Source organism: Magallana gigas, chromosome 5 (genome assembly GCF_963853765.1).
Source record: "Magallana gigas chromosome 5, xbMagGiga1.1, whole genome shotgun sequence".
Taxonomy (NCBI): Eukaryota; Metazoa; Mollusca; class Bivalvia; order Ostreida; family Ostreidae; genus Magallana; species Magallana gigas.
In genome coordinates this window covers 31,235,847-31,259,286 of record NC_088857.1, presented here as the reverse complement: position 1 = coordinate 31,259,286, position 23,440 = coordinate 31,235,847, and the positions used below count along the sequence as shown (strand labels likewise).

Here is a 23,440-nt window from a genome sequence, read left to right as displayed (position 1 = left end):
CTCTTCTTACGGAGAGTATATCAACAATTTACGTGATAATTTGTATGAAGCCCATATAATTGTCAGAAGAAAACTACAAACAGCAGCAAAAGTACAGAAAGATAGATATGATACAAAAATGTCCTCAAACCTGTATAGTCCAGGAGATCTTGTTTTGATGTTACATGAACAGCCCCAACTTGACATGGAAAGCAGGAAACTACTGTTGAAATACCATGGACCATTCCTCATCCTACAAAAGTTGAATGATATATTATACAGAGTTCAAATAGATGAAAAGGGAATACAAAGAATAGTTCACCATGACAAAATTAAGCCATATCAAGGAAACGAATTGGCGTGGATGAAAACTGCTTTGAAGAAATTTCAGAAGTTTACTTAAACTTTAATTTTACAGACAAAATATTATGTACATGATGTATAACATTCTATGAATTATATACTATATATGTACAATGACATATTGTTACATAAAACAGACTACAACTATGGGTGCATAAGAACATTGGGGTTGGATTTATGATATTTATATATATAAGTATATTTATACTTACCTTTACTATCTGTAAAATTTAAAGAAAACCATGGATATTTCCAAGGCAGAGAAGAAAGGAAGGGTTTTCCAGTGCAGCATTTGTGACTATAAACAAATCAAGAAATATGCCATAAAACATTATTTAAAATTGCATGTTACCAGAGACCAGGTCCCATTTTCATGTAGTAAATGTGACTATGTTTCTCTTACCTTGAAAGATGTTGAAAACCATGGGAAATGGTATGGACCGCACATGAACACAGATCTGCCTGTGGATATTGTCAGAGCCGCTGATCCATTTGTATGGAAGGATGACCACCTTAAACGTTGGGATCAACCTTCATCATTAGCACACTGGATGAACCAACAGAAGAAGAATGACGAAAAGAGCCTCCAGAATTTATTAGAAGTGGCTGCCAGTCTTCCCAATATTCTGAACATTGAGTCAACAGAGAGTACCGGCATTGTGACACCGGAACCTCTTGGTGATGTACCACCCTTTGAGGATATCCTACCAGATCTTCTAGGAGTTGGAGAAAGTGTAGAAATAGATAAGCCAGAGAAGGAAGACACACCCACAACAGTATTCGAACAGATTAAAGAGGAAATCAGGAAACAGGGAGAGAGACAGGTGCGTGCCCTGCATATCCTACCAGATCTTCTAGGAGTTGGAGAAAGTGTAGAAATAGATAAGCCAGAGAAGGAAGACACACCCACAACAGTATTCGAACAGATTAAAGAGGAAATCAGGAAACAGGGAGAGAGACAGGTGCGTGCCCTGCAAGAGCAGACCAAGGCCATTCAAGAGCTCAACAAGACACTTACAGGGTATTTCTACAACAGTAGTCCACAGCGCGGGTTAACTCCTTTGCCCGACAGGCCTCCAACCCCAGTTATCAGCAGAAACCAGAGGAGATCCCCACGAAGGCCAACTAATCATTTCTACCGCCCACGAGTTGTTGTACGACCCCACCGACCAATGCCTCCCAGGAATAGGGATATCCAAAGAGATGACAGATGGAAAAGATCTAGGACATTATTCACGAGAGAAAGAAGCCGGTCCCGGTCAAGGTCCTCATCACCCCCTCCAAAGAAGATGAAGTCAGTCGTTAAGAAAAGTACTTAGTATGTATATAGAAATTTAAGGGTAAAGTATAGGTTGTAGTTGGGGATGGGGGTTGGATTTTGATATGTATGTATATACCGTAAATTGTCCACTGATAGTGAAAGATGGACTTTTGATAGCACAGTGCATCATTGTTTATACTTATATATGATGTTCTTGTGCCATATCCAATTATCTTGCCAGTTTCTGTTGTTCCTGAAATGAGAACTAGATGTATCTTATTATTCTTATATGACAAATGTCACATTACAGCTGACATTGTGAGCTAGATTTTCCTGTACAGTGATATTATAGTATTATGTCTATCACTTTCATAGTAGATAGAAATGTTTGAAGAAGATACCTATGAATATGACACATCTATAGTAATTGATTTTAATTGATTCGTTGTCTAATCATTTTGAATTAAGAAGAATATTTCAGCTATATAGATGTTCAGTAGCGAATGATAGGTTTACTATTTTGTCCTTAAAAATTAGGTATACTTAAGTCGGTAGTACAGTGACGATTGGCTCCGCAATTTTAGGTGTTGTCAATGACGATTGATCACCGAAGGTTCTTTGCTTATTGTATATAGTTTTTCTTTGGCATAATACAGAACCTCTTTAGAGACATGAAATTTCCTTTGTTAGCATGGTTATGTATTTTTGTTACCATGGGTATGGCTTTTGTTGCTGTTGGTACAGAATTTTTGAGCATTTTATTTGATGTAAATCAGTACAAGCATCACCATTTTATTGTCCTTGTCTTGTTTATTATTTTGTGAAGTTGTCATGGTACATGTGAGATGTTACATTTTTTTTTATTAATGGGGTTTTATATTTAGTTGAATGAAAGTTGTGTGTATGACATATTTTTATCTTATGTTTACGTGTAATATTTTTGTGTGGTTGTAAAACTGTTTAAGATGGTATGCATATGATGTTTTTGTCTATGTTTTCTGTGTTTTTAGATTGATATTGTTCATGGGGACATGAACATTTAAAGAGGGGGCAGTGTAGTATATGAGTACCCCCCCCCCCCCTTTTCTTTGCATTATATTTTTGTGTTGAATGTTTGTATTGTTGTGACTAAACTATTCGCAGAATATAGAGAAGATTGTTAAATATGTATTGTGCACTTGTATTAAATGAGAGTGTACACATGTATAGTAATATACATGTGAGAATATACTTTGTTGAATGTGCAGAGAAAATTCGAGTTGAATGCATAAACGTGTATCATAACATACATGTACTGTCATCAAGCATCATTGTGATAATTCATTTTGTGAACATCCCTTTTTTCTTTTCATGGTTGTCTTATTAACTGATTGCACTATTTTTGAGTGTATATCACTGTATATGTGAAGAGCACGTTGTTTTCATTCCTGCATGTTCATTTCCGGTTGAAGATGAAAACGGTATAGTCGATAAATTTAGTTAAAGTTCCTCGGCGCGCATTTATGAATATGTACTATTTCTTGCAACCTTTATTAATGAAAAATGTTAATTACATCGATTTTTTGAGTGTATATCTATATGTATGTGTTTGTTATTCAAAACATGTGTTTTCCATTGTTTTTGTATGTCTCAGAATAATTGATAATTATTGTCATAAGTAATATGCGTGATCGTGTGAATTAACCAATAGGATTTTACATGTAAACCAATAATATTATATTACTGATCAATCTGTTAATATTCGATATTTTCATGTATTATCTGTTGTTTTCTGTGATTGGTTAATATATAAACGGAGACGCTGAGATTTCACGAGAGTCGCCTGCAACTTTTTGGCCTGGTAGGTCACGTAGGTTTTTTTTCGATTTTTTTATTTATTTATTTTATTTAATTTTACCCTATCTTTTATTTGAAGTCTTAAAATATTTTATTTATTATTTTGATAGGAATTAACCGTTTATAGGACAAAATATAGTCCTTTACGGTATATTGAAAGAACTTTAGTCTATAGACTTTATAGTTCTTTTCTCTCTAGATGATTGTATTTTTTTTATTTATTTAAATTTTCTCTTCAATTTTATTTTATTTTTAGTTCATACAAGCAGCGTAGCTATGCTACAAGTTTGTACTCTTTCTCTCATTTTGAGTCCGATAGTTGAGAGATTCAACGAAAGGTCTCATTTATTATTTGGATTTTTTTAACGCCTTTTAAAACATAAATTTTTCATTGAAATTTTAAGATTAATATCCGTACCAAAAATTATGCCTGAAATTTACGGTCCCTTTGCATTTTTCCTAAACAAGTCAAGCCTGTAAATTTCATACAGCACAACTTGTTGTTAGGTTTAACAAGTCTCAAGTTATATATAACTATGACTTGTCCCCTATTAATATGCGTCATTGATTAAAATAATATATTTTTCGGGTTGGGATTTTTATTCAAAATTCGTAGTCTGTTTTATGGGGGTTTTTTTTGAGTGTATTCAGCGACTCCATTAATTGTTTTATTATTATTATTCATTATTTATTCATGTGTGTACGATGAGTGTAAGCTGCATACTTATTCATTAATATAAATTGTCATTTGTTGAAATCGTTAATAAAATTGTTCGTTTAACTTTACAAAGGTCTTATATCTTATTCTGCGAATGGTTGAGTTATTTAGTCGTTATTTAATCCAATTATAAATACACCCGGTACTGCTACGTTACATATATATATATATATATATATATATATATATATATATATATATATATATATATATATATATATATATATGTATTTGTATATATATATCTGTGCGGGGGTCATTTTTTAGCTTGCTTGCAGTGGCTCTAGTTATTTTTGTTTTCTACTAAAGGTTTGGATTGGAAAATATGGTGGAGAAAACTATCGACACGGAAAAATTTCAAAATTTCACGAATTCGATATACAACTTTGATCTATTCAGCATGCAAGTACATTAGAATTCAATATTTCAATTTGATTAATATTATCATGCATTTAACTGACAATTAAACAACCTCTATAACTTGATATGATTTGTGTTAACAATATTTTATTGTTATATTTACAGTTTGTACTAACAACTGTACTGGTCGTGATGATGGAGACTACCAATCCTGCTACACGTGTCATGGATATGTTACATGCAGCAATGGCATTATTTTCGACAGGCCGTGCCAACCAGTTCACGATTACGAACCTCCTCTCTTGTGGAACAACATTAAAAAAAGATGCGACAAAACATCCCCTACCTGTGATCCAACTTATATATCAAATTAAAGAAGACTTTTCTTATCATCAACAAAATCCTTATTACGGGCCGCCGGAAGGCGGTCCGTTATTTGATACACATTTAGATATTGTTAGTGCGTTTCTGCGGGATAGTTCTTTTTTAATAGAATTGATATTATAAATATATTTTTATGAATTAAAAGTAAATTTGCATGTTGAAATATGTTTAATGCCTTTTAAAAAATATCACATATTTTTTGTTTTACTCGTAAATGAAAAATAGGTCATACTTAGTAGATTGACGTGTTTGGCGCGACTATAATCTATTCGGAAAATTCTGGTATGCGGGACATACTAAAGACCTGAAATACTACAGACCTGAATGTCATTAAATTTTACATATTAAATGATATATTTGAATTTCTATGTGCCGTGTCAAATAAAATGACTTTCTGTGTGTATTTTTTATATTTCCATGTAAAATGTGGTCGAAAGTATCATGAAGTGACATCCATATCAATTATTTACGCAAAAATATGACAGAAATGAAAATTTGAATTGACTGGAAAATTTGAACTAATCAATTTCTATTTTATCATGTGGTCCCTTAAATTCATATAAACTAATGCATTAAGTTTTCATTCAATACAATGCAACAAAAAATGGTTTGAAATACATAATCTCCAGGAGAAAAATGATGAGTTGAACTTTGTATTGTACAAATCAATGTGTTTTCCATTACCTCATACTATGGCAATGATCAAACAATTACCGTTAGAAATGCTTACAGTAACGAACTCGATTCTTTATGATAATAGTAAAATGCTAAACTTCAAAACAAGTTGCTGAAAGTATATTTAAATTTACCATAAACATTAGTTAAACCAACTCTTATTTTATTCTTTGTGGTGTGTTTTTATGTAAACAACCAATGATTCAATTATAATTATATTTTTGCGGCCCATTTGACGCTTGCGTCAAGATGATTTCTTGTTTAGTCATCAAGAGTGTAAACTGTTAAGACTAACGATAGCAGCCACTGCTTTAAAAACTGTATATGGTGTGTATTTGCATTGTAAATTATCCAAAATCAGTGAATTATGATTGATATAATGAACATGCGTTGACTTACTGAAATACCGGTAAAACATTCAACTAAAAGATGGTCAATCCTCATATGTTAAAGTCCCGCTTCGTTTGTTAATTTAGTCTTATTACTAGTATGTATATATGTTCTGGGGTTAAATATGTTTGGTAAAAAGACATCAAACTTCATAATAAACCTTGTTTTTATATTATGAATTACTAATCGAGTTCATTATTATTTTTTTAGATAATATTCTCTTATATATTAATTATAAACGTGGAACCATGCCACCTATTATGACTTCTTTTGAGCCACAAGGATGTTGTGATCTAAATACTTAGAATTGTTCAAGCAGAGACATAAATAACATGTTATTTATGTCTCTGGTTCAAGGCAGAACTTGATGTCTTTTACAGCTGATACTGTGCCGAGCAAAGTTCCAAAGATATTCAAAACTTCATTGTATCATCGCATAATCAGACTGGATCTTCTTTATAAGCTTTGTAGCAACCTCTAATGATACAACGTCCACTAATGATATAATGTTGCATTAGTGGTCAGGGTGTTGACCACTAATGATATAATTTTATCATTAACGAACAACCTAACCATCCGCTAATGATATAATTTCAGATTTATATCATTAGCGGTCAAAAACCGTAACCTCTATCATTAAATGCTTTGAAAATTATCAACTTATCTTTACGACTGACATGTACGTAGTTGTAGCGTTCTCTGTATCAAGATAAGGGACGCTCGTCTTCGTCAACATATTCTGTTCTACTATTTATGGTTATCTTTGCCCCTTGTGTGCAAATTATTTTTCTATCAAATATGTCTACATGCAAGTAAATATGCTGCATGCAAAATAATTATGTCAACATGCAACATAACTATGTTGACATGCAAGAATATATATATATAAACTGCTTAAGACCAGTTCTCTGTAAAAATCACACATATTCAAAATAGGGTGGCCACAGCATCTCTCAGAATTTCTTGAAACTTGTCACATGGTATCATATTAGGTTGAAACTAACATGCATGACCATTTTTTTTTCTCAGCCTCTCCCGTTACCATGGTAACAGGAATGCAAAATTTTTGACCAAAATGGCCGATTTTTTGCATAGCTATTTTGTAAAAACTAGGCTTCTTACATGATTTGTTTTACACCCCTGCATCATACTGAACTCTGACTACTAATATTTTTTGAAACTACTATACCAACACTTTAGATTGACATATTTTATATTTTGCATGAATATTTTGAAACATTGTAATACTAAGTACTAAAGTTGCTAAAATAGGGTTTGAAAATTTTGAAAAAAAAATGAAAAAATTGAATCAAGTTGGATCAAAATAAAAGAAATATGCAGGATCATCAAGAAATATCACTTACATCATCTAAAACTAGAGGCTACATAAAATGAAAATCATTAGAAATATTCATGGGCAAATAATTACAAATGTTGTTTGCAACCAAATGAAAAATCGTCAAATTGGCAATATGCCAAATTTAAGATTTCATACATGTATCATGTAGCATCATACAGAATCTTTTTATAACAATAATGAAACCAATTTAAGCTTTACAGCTGAACAAATATTACAGTATTTGAAACATACATTGAAAAAATATGATTATAAATAAAAGGTTTCATGGAATAATTCTGGAACAACAACCCCCCCCCCCCCAAATCATGTATATGCCAAATACATGTAACAATTTTCATACATGTATCACGTTGTGTGTCATACAGAATCTTTCAATAAATACATGTAATTCAACAAGGTAAAGCTTCACATTTGAACATCTAAGGCAATGATCAAAACAATAATCATTTATAAATGTGTCAGTAATAAAACAATTCTGGAGCACCCCCCCCCCCCCCCCACACCTGAATTCACCATTATGTGAAATAACAGTTTTCATACATGGATCATGTAGTGCAGCATACAAAATCTTTGACACTCTAATTCAACAAGATTAAGCTTCACATCAAAACAGCTATGACAGTGTTAAAAACACACACTAAAAAATATAATCATGAATAAAGGTATAATAAAAATTTTCTTGAACATCTCCCTCTCCCAAACCTAGATTCACCATTTTGCCAAATAACAGCTTTCATTCATGGATCATACAGTGCAGCATACAGAATCTTTCTATAAATTCAACAAGGTTAAGCTTCATACCAGTTATATGACTAACTATGACAGTGTTTGAAACACAAATCTAATATAATAATATATAAAGGCATGGTAAAGTATATCTGGAACACACCCAAACCTCAGTAGAATTTAGAACATACATGTATCGATCATGACTACCGACAAGAGTTTGTACTCTGAAATACAAATAAGAATGGTATTACAAAGTATATACTGCTAGGTACACTAGAATAAACCCTTTCTGTTCTGTAAAATCAATTTTGTTACAATACTCACAATTACAGTTGCATTGATTATATTAACAAAACTAAAGCAAAATGTTAATTTTTAGGCGCATCTTTGACTTAAAGTCAAGACTTCATATTTATGACATCACAATGATCAGTGTTCAAGCTCAAGATTGTGCTTCTACAAAAGTGGTCTGATTTATAATTCTGCATACTATGACAATTCCTCAAATGTAAACATAGCTAATAAATGACAACATTAAAAGTAAGTGATTATATCTTCTGTGAAAGCATCTTAGAAAATTTGATCATACAGTAGCAACCAAGATTATATTCTTGATGAACTTTTAAATATAGCTGTTTACTATTTGAATAAAAGACATGAATATTATGAAAGGTCTTTCAAGATTTCATTTTTAAACAGAAATAATCTTTCCTCTTCTGTCGCTGCCAATACATTGTCTCTGTCCATTTTTTTTCTCCTTAAGTCCATTTCTGGAAAAGAAACTGGAAATCTGCTGGCTTGTTAGGAATTCAGACTTTCTGAATCGATTCTGTCCATTTCTCTGTTCTGTTCTCATTTCCTCTGCCACCTTTAATGGATCTTCTTTTCTTCCTGTTACTTTACCAGCATTGAATTTATCCAATAAAAACTGTTTCTGGTCTTCTGTAAATCTCGTTTTTGGTTTATGGACTTTGAGTGCCCATCCCATTTCTTTCAAAGGTGGGGTATAGTCATCAACCTCTACTTCTGTTGAGATTAACTGACTATTAGCTGATGAGAAAGCTCCAGAGCTCAGTTTTGAACAATACTTCAGCTTGCACCTATCTGGCATGGAACGCAATGCAGCATGATCATTTTTGCAACCAACAATAAGATGGGCATCAAGATTTGACGAAGTCCTGAAGGAGCTCATACATCCTTCTTTTGGGCAAACAAACACTTTCTTTTGTTTAAGTACAACGTCTGGTACATCTTCGTCTGTTTCATCTTAAATGAAAGATAGTTTAATGTTACTGAACATCCTTTACAATGAAACTATCTATGGGTTAAATATAAATATTTTATTTTTAAGTAAAATGGGTACTTTTATTTTCACATTTATCAATAAAAATATATAGATTGATATATATATAATTATAATATACCATTATCAGAATCTGTGTCTGATTCCACCACATCTGCTGGGGCCACAAGATCGGCATCAAACAAAACTCTAAGAGGGGTTGTGCTAATTTTACCTTGGATGAGAAAATCCCAAGGATACTGTTTTCCTGAAAATAAGGAAATGTAAACTATATATACATGAAAATGTTAATTAACAGTGGCATTTTCTTGTAAAAAAAAAAATTAAATATATACATGTACATGTAGTATCAAACACTACATGTATAATTTGTCTGAGAATCTAAGAAATGTTTTACCCTTTTCTTAGAGAAGCAATTTTTTCTTTAAATTGAAAAATTACAATGTATCAAAGTAATTATCAAACTGAAAAACTTTTACATTAAATATTTTTCTTACTTAACTAATACATGTAATACCTTGATTTTGATTTTCCAATGTAAATACTAAATATATTTTATTATTAGTACTAACTAGTATTTATAGTAGTAACCTATCGTTAGTACATGTATTAACTTTCAAGGTTTGGCTATATACCTGTCCCAATCTCGAAAGCTTTCCAAACAGTGAGGCCAGGGGCATCAAACACAAAATTGTGAAATTTTGTGATGGATGGAATACTTCGGATGGGCTTGTCTCCGTCAAGTACCACAGTAGGGCTAACAACCTTCACTAAGTACTGTCCATGTTGCTGTGAATCTATAGCCTACAAAATTGCAATAGTGTTTTCAGACATACCAAATGTCTGGATTTAAAAAGATAATCCTAGACCTTCAAGTTTACTTTTGCTAAGGTGATCAAAAACTTACTCTTTTCATATCTGTAGCACAAGTAACATCATGTCCCTCATTGATGTAGCGCTTTATGGAACATTTCAAATGCGATGCCTTTCTGTCACACACTCCTTTACCGGCCTGAGCTTCACAGAAGTTGAACGAGTGAAGACTATCACGGATTCCCCTAGTATTTATTCAAATTAACAATACAGAACACATACATTGTACATGTACATAATTTGTGGTTTTGAAAATTATCTTCAGCTTTTCATGATAATGACAAATATTGTATACATGTATCAAGATACTTACGCGTTCCAACTGGAATAATAACTCCAATGGACTGATGTATATTTGAACACATATCTGCTGTAACATGCCTATCTGCTCCCTTCCCTTGGTGATGGAACCTGAGAATAGGTGTATCTCCAATGCCACACCTTTTTCTCCTTTGTCGTTTTGATACATTTTGAAGAATAATTTCTTTATGATCCACACAAATATTAAGTTTACTGGTGAAATTAGATTTTGTTAATAAAATTTCTGCTAAAATAATAATTTGAATGTTTTCATCAAGATTAATTAAAGGTGTTTTAGAAGCTGAACACTGTAGGGAATCTTGTAGTTGTCTCCCGATGTCACACTTATTTTCCTCATTCATTTTGCATGGCAAATACTTTAAAAAAAAGAAGATAACTTTATCTTACAAAATAAGCAACCAACATTATTCAAATTATACATAAAGGGGAACTTGTTAGACTTGTAGTATGTATCGGTAAAAGACTGCACAATTATAGACCTACATGTATAGGCAATATCTTTCTCTTTCGATGTCATATTTTTTTTGTCCTTCAAAACTGGTTTTATTTGAATATAATCTATTGAATAATTGTTGCACAATCCTGTCTTATAATTTATTATTAAATTCATCATAAAATATGGAGAATCATATTACACCAGAGATTGCCTTGGGAAGTAAATTTAAAATTATGTTTGCAACAAAATTAGACCTAGGATAATATGGGAATGTGTTCAAGAATACGTAATTGTAACTGGAAATTACCTTCTTTCTTCATTGTGACTTCTTCTCCTCAAGTAAACACCAACAACCGCAACAGACGACAGATGAAATGTCAAAACACTTTGTTTACAACTACAATTTGCACCTCCAGACACTAGAGAGTTCATCAAAGGGGAGTAACTAGGTATCAAGAAATGCTTCAAATATTGAATATTTATAAACATTTAGGTCTGTATATCTTTTACGTCTTTTATTTGCCCACCAATAATTTATATGTTTTATAATATTCACATATTGGTCTTTCATATTTAATTGTCACACTATATTAAAATGGCTGCGATATTTTTATTTTTTATCTTTAAAAACCAACAAAATTTACCCTATATAAAAAATTTTGGAATTAAAAATATGATATATAATAGATTTGAAATTAAAATAATTTAAGCAATTTAATCATTTTGAACTCAATTTATAGAAAAAAACTGTTTTGACAATTTTTAAAACTTATAAATATATTTAAACACTTCATTTCATCATGAATACACGTTTTTCAAAAATGACAATAGGGCGGAAGTTTGTTCTCCGTTTCCATAGCAACAAAGGACCATTATCAAAAACTAATTTTACATTTCTCAATCAATGACCTATCTTTACAAAAATATGTCATAAAATTTTATTTTTTTCTCTATGCGTGGCCAACCTATTTTGATAGTTACAGAGAACTGGTCTTAATATGTTTTGGCATTACTCGGTAGTTTATTGAATAAAGAAACATCTTTTAAATGTGTGTCGAAAAGATCCAAACCTAATGAAATCAGTTAATCAACTGGTTTCGCAAGTTAATTTGTTGCAAAATGTCTTGCAATAAATCCCATATAAAAAAATTCAAAATCTAGTATGCACGCATGTATTATTTAAAATAGCGGAAACAATTATATTTTCAGAGCAAACGTAGCGATTCATTCAGTGAAATTTTTTTTCTTCTATATAATATTTCAATTAATTCTATAATACCTTAAATTATTTTTATGCAAAATGCCGACTATCATATATAATCTCTGAATATCTTGGTTAAAGGTAATGAGATTCAATAAATCAATGATAAATGTTCCATGATACATGAACATTTTTGATGAAGTTCAGATTAAATAAAATTACAGTAAAAATATAGCATTAGAGATTCATTGTTTTTATTCTATTCATTCTAAACATCGAAACACATTATGAAAAGTAAAACCTGACATTAATTCTGAGATGAATCAATTACATCATTATTGTACAGTAATCACATACCTTAATATATTGTCAGTCAACCTTATAACACTTTTAAAAAGATACAGATATAAGATTCATACATTTACAAGTTTGATTTTTTTACTAGAGTACTTGAAACAAGATAAATATTGGTCACATTCATTTACTAAGACAGCCGCTTATATTGAATTTGATTTTAGAAAAATTCCTGGACTACAGTGCTGGTATAACTTTCAAGTTTACAGAACTACCCTCTAATAACTTAACCTTCATAATAAAGAAAATTTGGTGAATTTTTAAAAGCACTGAGGTCTAATTACATGTAGTAACACAAGCTAGTGTGTGACTGTGTGAGAGAGCACAACAGAGGATAGGAGGATTATTTTGATTATGCTTCCATTATGAGGCACTGATTACGAATCTCAAAACAAAATGGAGATCTGATTGTATAAAGTGTCACGTAATTCTAATGGCTAAAATAAATATATACCAGTTTAAAATGTCTGCATTCATAAATCAATCATTGGGAGGGGGTGTTGTGTTGAGAATAGCTCTAGATTCAAACATTGGCTAATAACTTCATAAAAAAAAATTGGCTGGTTTAATTGCCATTTTTAAACAGAATATCAGACTTTTGCATTACTTGAACTGAATAGGGTAAGTGTAAAATACATTTTAATATAAAATGCATAAAATACTGTATATGTAGTGTTAAGTTTGACTAGTCTTTAGCCTTTTTTTCCATTCAAGTTTCAAAATTGAAATACACAAAATGTTGAACAAATGTCCAAAGATGGCTTGATTTGAAGAGGGTATATAAAACCATGTATAAGCACAGTACAAAAACTAAAGGCTAACTAATGTAAGCCTGGTAAAAAATAAAAAATATACAGGTCCTTGAGGGGGAAATGTTTCACACCACCACATATTACACACTACCAAGGTATATACTAAGTATAACAGTAGAAAATCACAAGCACCGACAGAAATACCCTGTTCTCAATGGAACACAGATCATTAACCCATTTTAAACACTTATGGAGGATTTTTTTTTTGCAGTTTACATACAAGACCTTTTATCTTGCGAAGACATATATATAACAGAGATTCTGCAGAAAGACATTGTCCCAAATAAAAAAATGTAAATATTTTCCCACATACTAGTATTCAAACCTCAAATTTCAAGCATTTTCTAGCATGATTTTACAGTATGACTTGTTTAAAAAAAAATTTCAACAGGTTCAAAATTTGCTTAACATGCTACAAAAATTACTATGAATGAAAACTGAGTTTACAACAAAGATCAATAAAGAAAATGCACCAGTTTGATTACAAATAAAAATAATAAAAATCAACAAATGTTTACAAGTCTTCATAGTCTACAGACTAATTGCTTACACATTTTCATCATCTACAGACTTATGTAAAAATTGTTCCAAGTGACTGAGATTAGGGGGTAGACTTTTCCGACGCCAGTTAAGGTTAACTGGTGGAGAGGCATCGTCTGTGGAAACCTTCTCAAAGTCCAGAGTGAGAGCCAGGACTTGTTCGTCATCCAACATTGGTCCTGTGCTGATCACGCTCTTCCCATCCTCCCCGCTCGGAACACTGAGTACACTCGACTGAGGGGACCACCCGGTGGTACTCTTGGACTTCCTACTGTTACGATTCTTGCCCTGAGATCTTGCTGAACGAGTCGGTTTTAATGGAGCACTATACATTCCAGCTAAGGGGTCCATGTTGGAGTCTATTTTCAGAATCAGCCCCCCCCCCGCCTGGAGTTTCTTTCTGGATTCAGCCTTGTTTAGTCTGGAAGGGTCAGAGTTGGACTGACCCTGATCCAGATGAGCTGGATTTGGTTCAGAGTGTCTCATTGACTGGCTTCGCTCTTGCTGGTCATCAGAGAACACTTCATCTTCAACCATCGGAGCACTACGAGTTCTAAAAGCTGGTTTGTGGGGATCTGGAAGAGACTTGTATTCACTCTCAAAACTTGGCACAGGAAATTCTTCGTCCTTTTCCCCATAATCACCCACTGCTTTCAAATAACTAGGGTTTCGAGCCTTTTCAACAGATGGATGAATAACCGAGGAGGGAACATATTCCTCAGTCTCCACACCAGCATTCCGTCCCTCACCATTAATGTGACCAGTGTAAGCCTTCAAACTTTGTTTACCCCTGGAGATGATACTCAAACTACGAAGTTCAGTACTTCTTTGGCCAATAGTTTATTAACAATCGTGATCGTATAGTTAAAATTACAACAATTAAAACCAGTCCAAAGTAAAGAGTATAAGACTCCGTTCAACATCATTTTACATGGGTATATAAAACATTTTACTTATGATGGACAGTTCTGACTAGTTCGGTCAATTTACGACGAGCATGAGTGAACATTTAGTGTTCAAAATTAAGACTGATATTTTATTTCTAAATAAAGTAACAAAACTGTCAAAACCGCCAATCAAAGAGTACGGATGCAGGATTTGAGTCTCCGAGTCCTGAGTCTCGGAGTCCCCCACCTAGTGTGAGGCATCACTTACTCATAATACGTTCATTCATACATGGCATAAAAGGTTACAAAGGTTAATATATAGAATATACAATACATGACTCAGTATAGAGTACCAGAGCTATCGTTGCAAACACAGAATCGCTAAATATGACACTTGTTTTTAAACTCTCAATTTGGATATTATTATGCCCGTATTATTCACCTGGTTTTATAACATCATTTAGGAATACTACGCAGTGCTACAAGTTTCACAGAGTTCATTCTGTTAATTATCATTAACACCATTCAGTGCGCAGTACCTAGGTACACATAAATATCATAGTGACCCTTATGTAATACTAGCAATTCAAGGTCATATCATGGCTATCTGTTTACAACAGAGTCTCTGAAGGGGGAGGGGAAGGGGTCTCTGACCCTACCCCTGCCCCCTCTTCCCAAGTTCATCATTTCTCCTCTTCTCCAAAAACATATCACAAAAAATTATAGGCGCAGTGATGGGGACATGCCCGTCACCAGAAATTACAGATAGATATATATATATATATATATATATATATATATATATATATATATATATATATATATATATATATATATATATATAAGTATGAAAGACATCACTGATGATGTAATATCTAAATTCCAACATGTCGACAAAGTTATTTATCACGGCAGATGTAGAGATGACGGCTTTATTCTATTTATCAAAGATAAAATACAGAAATGAAATACAGAAAACAAAACAAATTTTGGGAATCGCCCAATGAAAAACAAGTTTAAGTTTTATTTGGCGATGATTGGCCATGGCTGCTTAAAAATGTGGGAGCCAGGCATCAATTTTTGCCTTATAGGGCATCCCTAACAAACAAGCAAAGCAAAAGCTCAATGCTTAAGAGCTCATTACATCGAATTTATTGATTAGAACTAAATGTTGTCAGCGGTGTTGATTTGTGCTTTAGGTCCAAACACTGTTTCACTTTCGGTTTGCCTGAGTAACTGCATATGAGAGTTGATTAAAATCAACTCCCAAAAATGAACATGCATATGAAGTAGCGTTATGTTCTTATTCACCATTTCAACCGAACATAAATTATTTATAAAATAAAACACCAACACATAATTTATAGGATAAGCTCGCATGCGCGAATGCAACAGACTTTAATAATCATATAATGTATAATATAGTACAAAGCAAACGGCTCTCAGTCTCTTTAACAGTACAAGCATACTCATTCTACAAAAGAAGAAAAAATCATGTAGAAACAAAAAACTGACAGAAATTCAATGTTATCTTTTGGGAGGGGTGGGTGGGGATAGTCTGTTGCAAAGTGGCATCGAACTTCGAATAACTTTAAAAAACCCAAATTCTACTGTATATGTGTACAAGTCATGCGTAGCACGGAATAATTCACCCTATTCACCCGTAAACACCCGTGAATAAACCTGAGGTCAAACCTAAGATTTGAGGCTGAGTATTGACTTGAGGAAAGTTGGTGACGACGATGCCTGGTTTTAATTTTTATGATTTTATTACAGCCATACAAAAATACATGTAATGGGTCTTGTCATACATACATGGATATTAACGAAGTACGTATTGTCATACACAATTCAAGATCCACTGAATGCTTAACTGTTTTCTTTAAAATATTACGTCATTTGATTAAAGTCTTACTCGTTCTTGGAATCTGACGTTATCTTCTTTGAAATCATTTTCAATGTTATTGAAAAAAATCTTTTATCTCGAACAATTACGTGCAAAAGAATGTGGGCGCTTAAGATGTAGATTCGGCAGGAATCTGGGCGCACAAGGAGAGTGAAAATTTCATCAATTAATTTTGAATATTTTTCGAATTATAACCGTTATTTGGTTTCTGTTGGATGTGGAATGAGTGGAAAAATATTTGAAATGCTAAAGGTTTTATTATAATATGGGTCTAAATATAGCAACACGATGCAATTCATGCAAAATCCTACTTATTTACAACTGTTTTTAAATGATTTTGTTGTCTCTGGGTCTTCTCTCCACAAATTTGAAACGTGTAAAGGTAACATATTTCAACATTAAAAATGTCGCATTTTAAAAAAAGATGGGAGATGACCCAGAGATGACTAATTATGTACTTTTCAAATTATTTTTTGAAGGATAAAAAACAAAGTCCATTGATATGACAGTGGTGTTTCAAACAGTACTTTATAGAGCATATATTGACAAGTCTCCGTGGCTCAGTGGTTTCGTCCTGGATTTAGTGAATACATACATTCAGTGTTTTGGGTTCAAATCCAACTGGTGGTCTTTTAAAAAAAAATTAAACTTTTTTGTTTTAAATGTATGTTATTATAACATGATGTTGAATTATAATATACCGGTATATTTTAATTTGTTTTTATTGATTTCTAGATCTGCTGTATGAACACTATAAAAAAATTCTTTTCTTATTACTAGTTTTTTAGGATAACACAATATAACTTCATTAAATAATGTTTTCATTAACATTTCCAACTAGTTATCGGTTTACCTCTCATTGCCATTTTTTGAAAGCTTTGTGAGTTTTTTAATAACCGGAATAGCCATGTACTTCGACTCTCAACATAATATATTTTTGTTGAAACCTGTACATAGCCTTTCGAGGTTATAGACATTTAAATCCCAATTGATTTGTGTCGAGGATTCCTGCAAACTTACAATCTTGTGCGCTCACTTTCTTTGTGAAATAAAACATGGAATTTATATTACTTATAATGGTTTTGGATGCAAATTGTAAAACAAACATCGTATGAAATTCTGTTGTATCATCAATTCCATCATCTTTGAAATTTCCAGTGCCATGATCATAGAGACATGAGCCTTAAGCGTTGTAACAGCATCTCCACGGTTTTTACATTGCCTATGCATGCTGTTTCTACACCGCAGATGGTAAACATAACGAATACTAGTGCTTTTTTAACGGCTGACAGTTTATTTAATTTCCAGGGTTTTTATATCTCCGCGAAAATTTGTTTCCATATAATTAGAGGATTGCTTAATCAAAATGAATCTTGCATGCTATGTAGACTAGTGAACAAAGGGACACAGTGGACACAGTGGAAACCACTGAAAGAAAACAATCGGTCAACAGAAAAGAACAAACCACATCCAATATGGACTCAAACATAAAGTATGAGGTAACCAGCCCTAACCAACTCAATATATATCAAATGAAACCGTACTGTGTATGAGTAAACAAATTTTCAACTTTTTTTTTCATTTAAGATGAAGAAACGGAAAAGCAATCGTATCAAGAAATACATGGTTCTGTTTTGTATCGTCCTTGTCTCGGTCGTTGTATCAACAGTCCTGGCTGGTTACATCGGATCTAAGAGTGTCGAGAAGGATATTCCTGATGAGACCAGTCAGGAGCTTCAGAAAATGCCAGAAAGGGAATTTCTGGAAATGTTGTATTCAAATCTTACAGAAATTAAAAGCGCTTTACAGCTTGGTAAAAATCGTGATTTCTGCAATTTTAATATATTTTTTTTTACCGATATTCAAGTGATAAGGTTGCGTTATTTCCCATTAATTTTACTTTTTAAGGCTTCGACACTGTTGAGAGGAAGTCTGTCAACAAAGAGCAATTTCATAATTTAACAAATGCAATTGGTAAGCATCAACTTTTTCCTTCACTTTCACAAAAAGCAGATGTAATATCCTTTTTCCATTAATATGTTTACTTATGCTTCATCTATCTATCTATCTATCTATCTATCTATCTATCTATCTATCTAGCTGATGTCATTATTTGTAAATAATTAATTTTTATGAAACAGACTTAAAAATGAATCAAAAATGGTCAGCGAATTGGTTCTCCAGCGTTTTCTGAACAAAACAGGTACAGTATGCATCTAAACACATTCACCAGTTCTGCAAGCTTGAAGCACAAAGTTTTTAAAAAAAAAAAGGTTTAGATTAGCAAAGTGCAGACATTTTCATGATATAATGACATTATTTGAATATTTTAGATTTTATATCTTGGAAAAAGTACCTCAATAAGAAAATTCACACCATTATTTTTTCGTTAGGTAAGTCTTTGACTTCCACAACAGCTCCACGGTATCGTTAAAGAGGTGATCATTTATTGTCATTCTTGAGGTTTGGGGATAAGATGTCGATCTTGACCCAACATAGCTTGAACAGTAATAAAATGGATACCCCCATTCATTTATTACTTGTAACTTATTTAATTCCGCGGGGTAAGGGCGATAATTTGTTTGCTATATTAAAGGGGGCGGGTTCCGATGCCGTTTTTTTTTTGGTAAGTTTACCAATTAATCAATACGGGGGTTTTTTTGTAGATTATTTATGATGTAAATTCCTGGGTAATGAAAACCAATGAATCTGGGAAAATAAACCATCACGAGTTCTAATGATTATTATGATGAATGATTGTGTAAATATTTCATGAATTTTTATACAGCAAACATGAGTTGACTACTGCCTTGAATGAGGATTATGAGCATTTTTATTAATACATACATGTATGAAGTTAGAGAGATGTGGTCCAGTTTTGATAAGTTTCTTTTTTTCAATCACAGTCTGCGTACACAACTGCACAAATCATGATGATGGGGACTATCAATCCTGCAATACTTGTAATGGATACGTTTCATGCGGCGGTCATGTTTTATTGAACAGGGACTGTCCATCAACTCTTGTGTGGGACAACTCCTCTACCTGTGACCCAAAGCATCTACCGAGTTAAACTGAACATTTAATAACTGTTTGAATTTTTTTTATGTGTTTGTTATCACTTATCCCATTCGTTTATCAATTGCCAGTTGATAATCTTTAATATAACGACTTTAATTACATAAAAAGTAACTGTCCTGAGATTGGTTGAAATCTCTACAGCGTTATAGTTCGCGCACGTGGTTAATATCCAAAAACAAATAACCCCAGGAGAAGAGTTCATATTTAAAAGCAAACTTTTACCTTGTTTAATTTAATTCATCGACTATAGATAAGATATACGGATACATCGCCCTTCGGTTTCATTAAATATTTCATACCTTGGGTATCACTCTTTCATTTGTAAAAGGGAACTGTATGAAAGATATGTCGTGGTTCAGGATACTAATTGTTCCTATTCTGTATTACAAGATAAATCGTTGTTCAACTTCAGGGTACTGGTTGTTCTGATTCTATATTACATTGATTGTATTTCTTTGTATTTGTTTGTTGTGTTTATGAATAAAAGCTTAACGCAAATATTAGTCAAATATTCAATTCTTTAATAACTTTTTTGCCACTCAAAAGTTGACGTTTTATCCTGACAAAAAAGAAAGGGTTTCCAATATATTAATAAAAGTATAGCAACATGCAGTAATTTCATACGAGTGGTAGATATGATCTGTTTTAAAATCCCAAGCTTTATATAAGAGTAAATGTCTAAGATCCTCCTAATTTTGTTCAGAATTATACGATCAGTGATTTAGCAATTACATTACATTGTACAATATAAATGTCCCAGATTTAGAGTTTAAATGGTTGTAACAAACGCTAGGAACTGTTTATATATGATAAAAATGAATCAACAGATAGAAAAATTAGCGCGAAAACGAACTTTTACTTGTATCATTTAATTGAACCAATGTTAACAAAAACATGACACGGTCCTTGTTTACATAACAAAGACTTGTGGCTCTGTATCTCGCTTATATCTCTACGACCGACACTCAAATTTTGATTGATCATTAGAAATGCATTACTTAAGCATTACAATAAACAATGAAAATAGAAAAATGAAATTTGATTAAAATAGGGACTATTCCCCTTTGGAGAACATGGTCGCTAACATTTTTTGTGGTCAGTCTACGTTGTGTTTTAAGACAAGGTAAAAATTGGCATGACGTTTCCATAATATGATTCTACATTGTTTTGTAGATGATATTGTATCCGTAGAATTAAACGATCGCCCTTTTTTCTGTTTCTTGATATTTTGGTAACTAGCAAGGGAACTGAAACGCCTTTAATTTGTACTGCACATGCCGTCCGTCTTAAATATGTATTGTGTTTCCATTTACCTGACTAATCAAATCATTAATCATACATGCCGAGTCTTCAAGACCATTTGGCAACATAATTTTTTTTACTGATCGAAGAAATGATCACGTTTATTTAATTTCACTTTTTAAAACCCTTATTTCGGTCCATAAAGAAAATCCTTAGTATGTTACCAGTTTTTGTATGTCATTTAAATGAAATTCTAAACCTGCGTATGTGTTTAATCTGAACTCCATGTATAACAAGAGGCAATCTGACAGGCTTAAGATTGAAAGCAAAAATAGTAAGAGTTAGTTTAAATATTCTCCTGAACCACTGTCTTAAAAAGACACACAATTTGTCGAATTTTGGCATCAGTAACACGTGATATGCTCGGATCTAGAGAGAAGGGGTTGAAAGGGAACTAAAAAGAGGCCATGGGCTACCCAACATCCAATCAAATTCATCTTTTGGCACCCTGCCCTTAGTAAAAACTTTGATCCTGCACCTGCATTCGTACGCAAGGATTTTGGGTTGTTAAGTTGAGGTTCCGTCGAATTTATTTTGAATAATTGATTGTGTGCTAAGATAAATCCAACCTTAAGTAAAATTATTGGACAGCTAAAATAGACGAAAAGAAAACGTGCCTCGGCTGAGTTAAACATTGTTCAAAATCAGTGTAAGAGTTTCCGCAACGCTAGCTTCCTAGGGCAATTTTTATACTAGTACACAGCAAACATGAGTTGACTCCTGCTTTATATGAGGATTTTGTGAATGTGGAGTTTATCAAATTGAATGCATGTATGAAGTTAGAGAATTTTTTTAAGGGGTTCCATTTTAAATTTCAGAATACAGATATTTAAAATCAAGCAATTTTATACTTCATTACTTAAATGCGTCTTGCAAACGACTGTTTAATAAGCATATTAACATTTTCTACTAGTTTTCACTAAATCCATCGTTAAAAAATGGTACATATAAATGATAACATAACCAAATGAATACTCAAGATTGTATTTTGGTTTTTTGTTCTTCGCTTGTTGAAATAGGAGACGACAATTGCCAAAAAAAAATTCTCTTTCAAGTGAAGAATTAATGATTGATAACACCCAAGAAGCATGAGTTTGCCATATCAATTCTTCAATAAATTCATCAACTTTTGGAAGACCTGTGTCAGTGCGTGCAGTCTGTGCTATCAGCATGAACATTTCATGATCGATGTAAAGTGCAGTTTCGATCATGGAATAATCCACTTATTGTGAAACTCAAAGTATAAGATAAGACTAAGTATTCAATATTCCTTATTCAAACAACAAATATTCTTTGGTGGTGCAAGCAGCATGTAGGAGGTAGTGAACATTGTAGAAAAAAATACTCATGTAAACAAATTGCGTTCACTTGACAAACCTTAGTCAGCAGATTCTTAGAGGAAAGATTGCCAAGGTCTGTCGAGTGATGGAGAGTAAACTTATTAGACCCTGACGTCGGTCAATAGAGTCTGTTCACTCTCCTATCAATTAAATTTATTCAAGTTTCAATTAATCACCGAATAATCTACATTATCTCAAAACTATAAAAATTAACACTAATTACTTACATAAAACGTCCTTTTTGATGTTCAATGCATGCATTCCTATTGGTCTGTAAAAGCTCAATGCATATATGCAATGTTTCCTGCCTTCTTAGCTGGTCTAAGTCGCACCAATAAGGGCATTTCACATATATAAAATCAAATTATAAAATCTTCTCATATCCACTGCCTATGTATCCCTATGTGTATGTTTTAAAAAGAATTGTTTAAACTGTAACTCGTCGTTGCATGAATATAGATTTTAAGAAATAAGAGAGAAATACCTTAAAGATGAAACAGATTTCCTTTAAGTTTGAATTTGGACAAACAGGAACTTGCTTGTCGTTTTGTCAAACAAGGAAATCTAATTAGTGTAATAAAAAGTTTAAAAGTTGAAAGAAAGTTTCTATATATAAATAAACAATATCCGCCATAGGTTATTTTTTTTTTCTTTAATCTATTAAATTATCAATCTCAATTAAGAATTTAACATCTTCAATTTAAACGAAATACACTCATTATTTATATTTTTACGTCAACCATATATACATGTATATTAAACATTTTAACGGATTTTTTTCTTTCAATATTTTCAATTTCCAATAGGGTACGACCTGCCTCGAAAGTTTTAAACATGGGCAATTGAAAAATCCTTGTCTGATATGTTTATGACGCGTACTCGTAGAGCGCTATGCAATGTTACAACACATGAATTTGGACCAAGATTCCTAGATACTCAATGATTCGTAATAAGATTTGTCAGCTGTAAATTCATCGATTTATATATATTTTTTATCGTTACATAATTTTGTTAGTTTTCCGTACACTC

The 23,440-nt window shown here is 32.4% G+C and overlaps 2 protein-coding genes across 42 annotated transcripts in view; one reads left to right on the top strand and one right to left on the bottom strand.

Annotated features, from left to right (window-relative positions):
- Positions 1 to 5,300, top strand: part of LOC105333487 (neuropilin-2) — a 39,231-nt gene extending 33,931 nt beyond the window's left edge. For 40 of the 41 annotated variants that reach the window (XM_066084564.1, XM_034468163.2, XM_034468177.2 and 37 more), the window contains 2 exons: positions 4,467 to 4,559; positions 4,683 to 5,300. In XM_066084564.1, the coding sequence (XP_065940636.1) occupies positions 4,467 to 4,559; positions 4,683 to 4,891 (302 nt within the window). In that variant the 3' untranslated portion in view covers positions 4,892 to 5,300. The remainder of the gene's footprint in view (positions 1 to 4,466; positions 4,560 to 4,682) is intronic. The other variant, XM_066084565.1, reaches the window with a different exon arrangement.
- Positions 5,301 to 6,875: 1,575 nt separating this feature from the next.
- Positions 6,876 to 10,396, bottom strand: LOC105348504 (uncharacterized). The gene is made up of 4 exons (XM_066085698.1): positions 10,266 to 10,396; positions 9,994 to 10,162; positions 9,480 to 9,605; positions 6,876 to 9,321 (listed from the first exon to the last, which is right to left on the bottom strand). The coding sequence occupies exons 1-4, from the start codon at positions 10,272 to 10,274 to the stop codon at positions 8,747 to 8,749; spliced, it is 879 nt and encodes a 292-aa protein (XP_065941770.1). The 5' UTR covers positions 10,275 to 10,396; the 3' UTR covers positions 6,876 to 8,746.
- Positions 10,397 to 23,440: the final 13,044 nt, after the last annotated feature.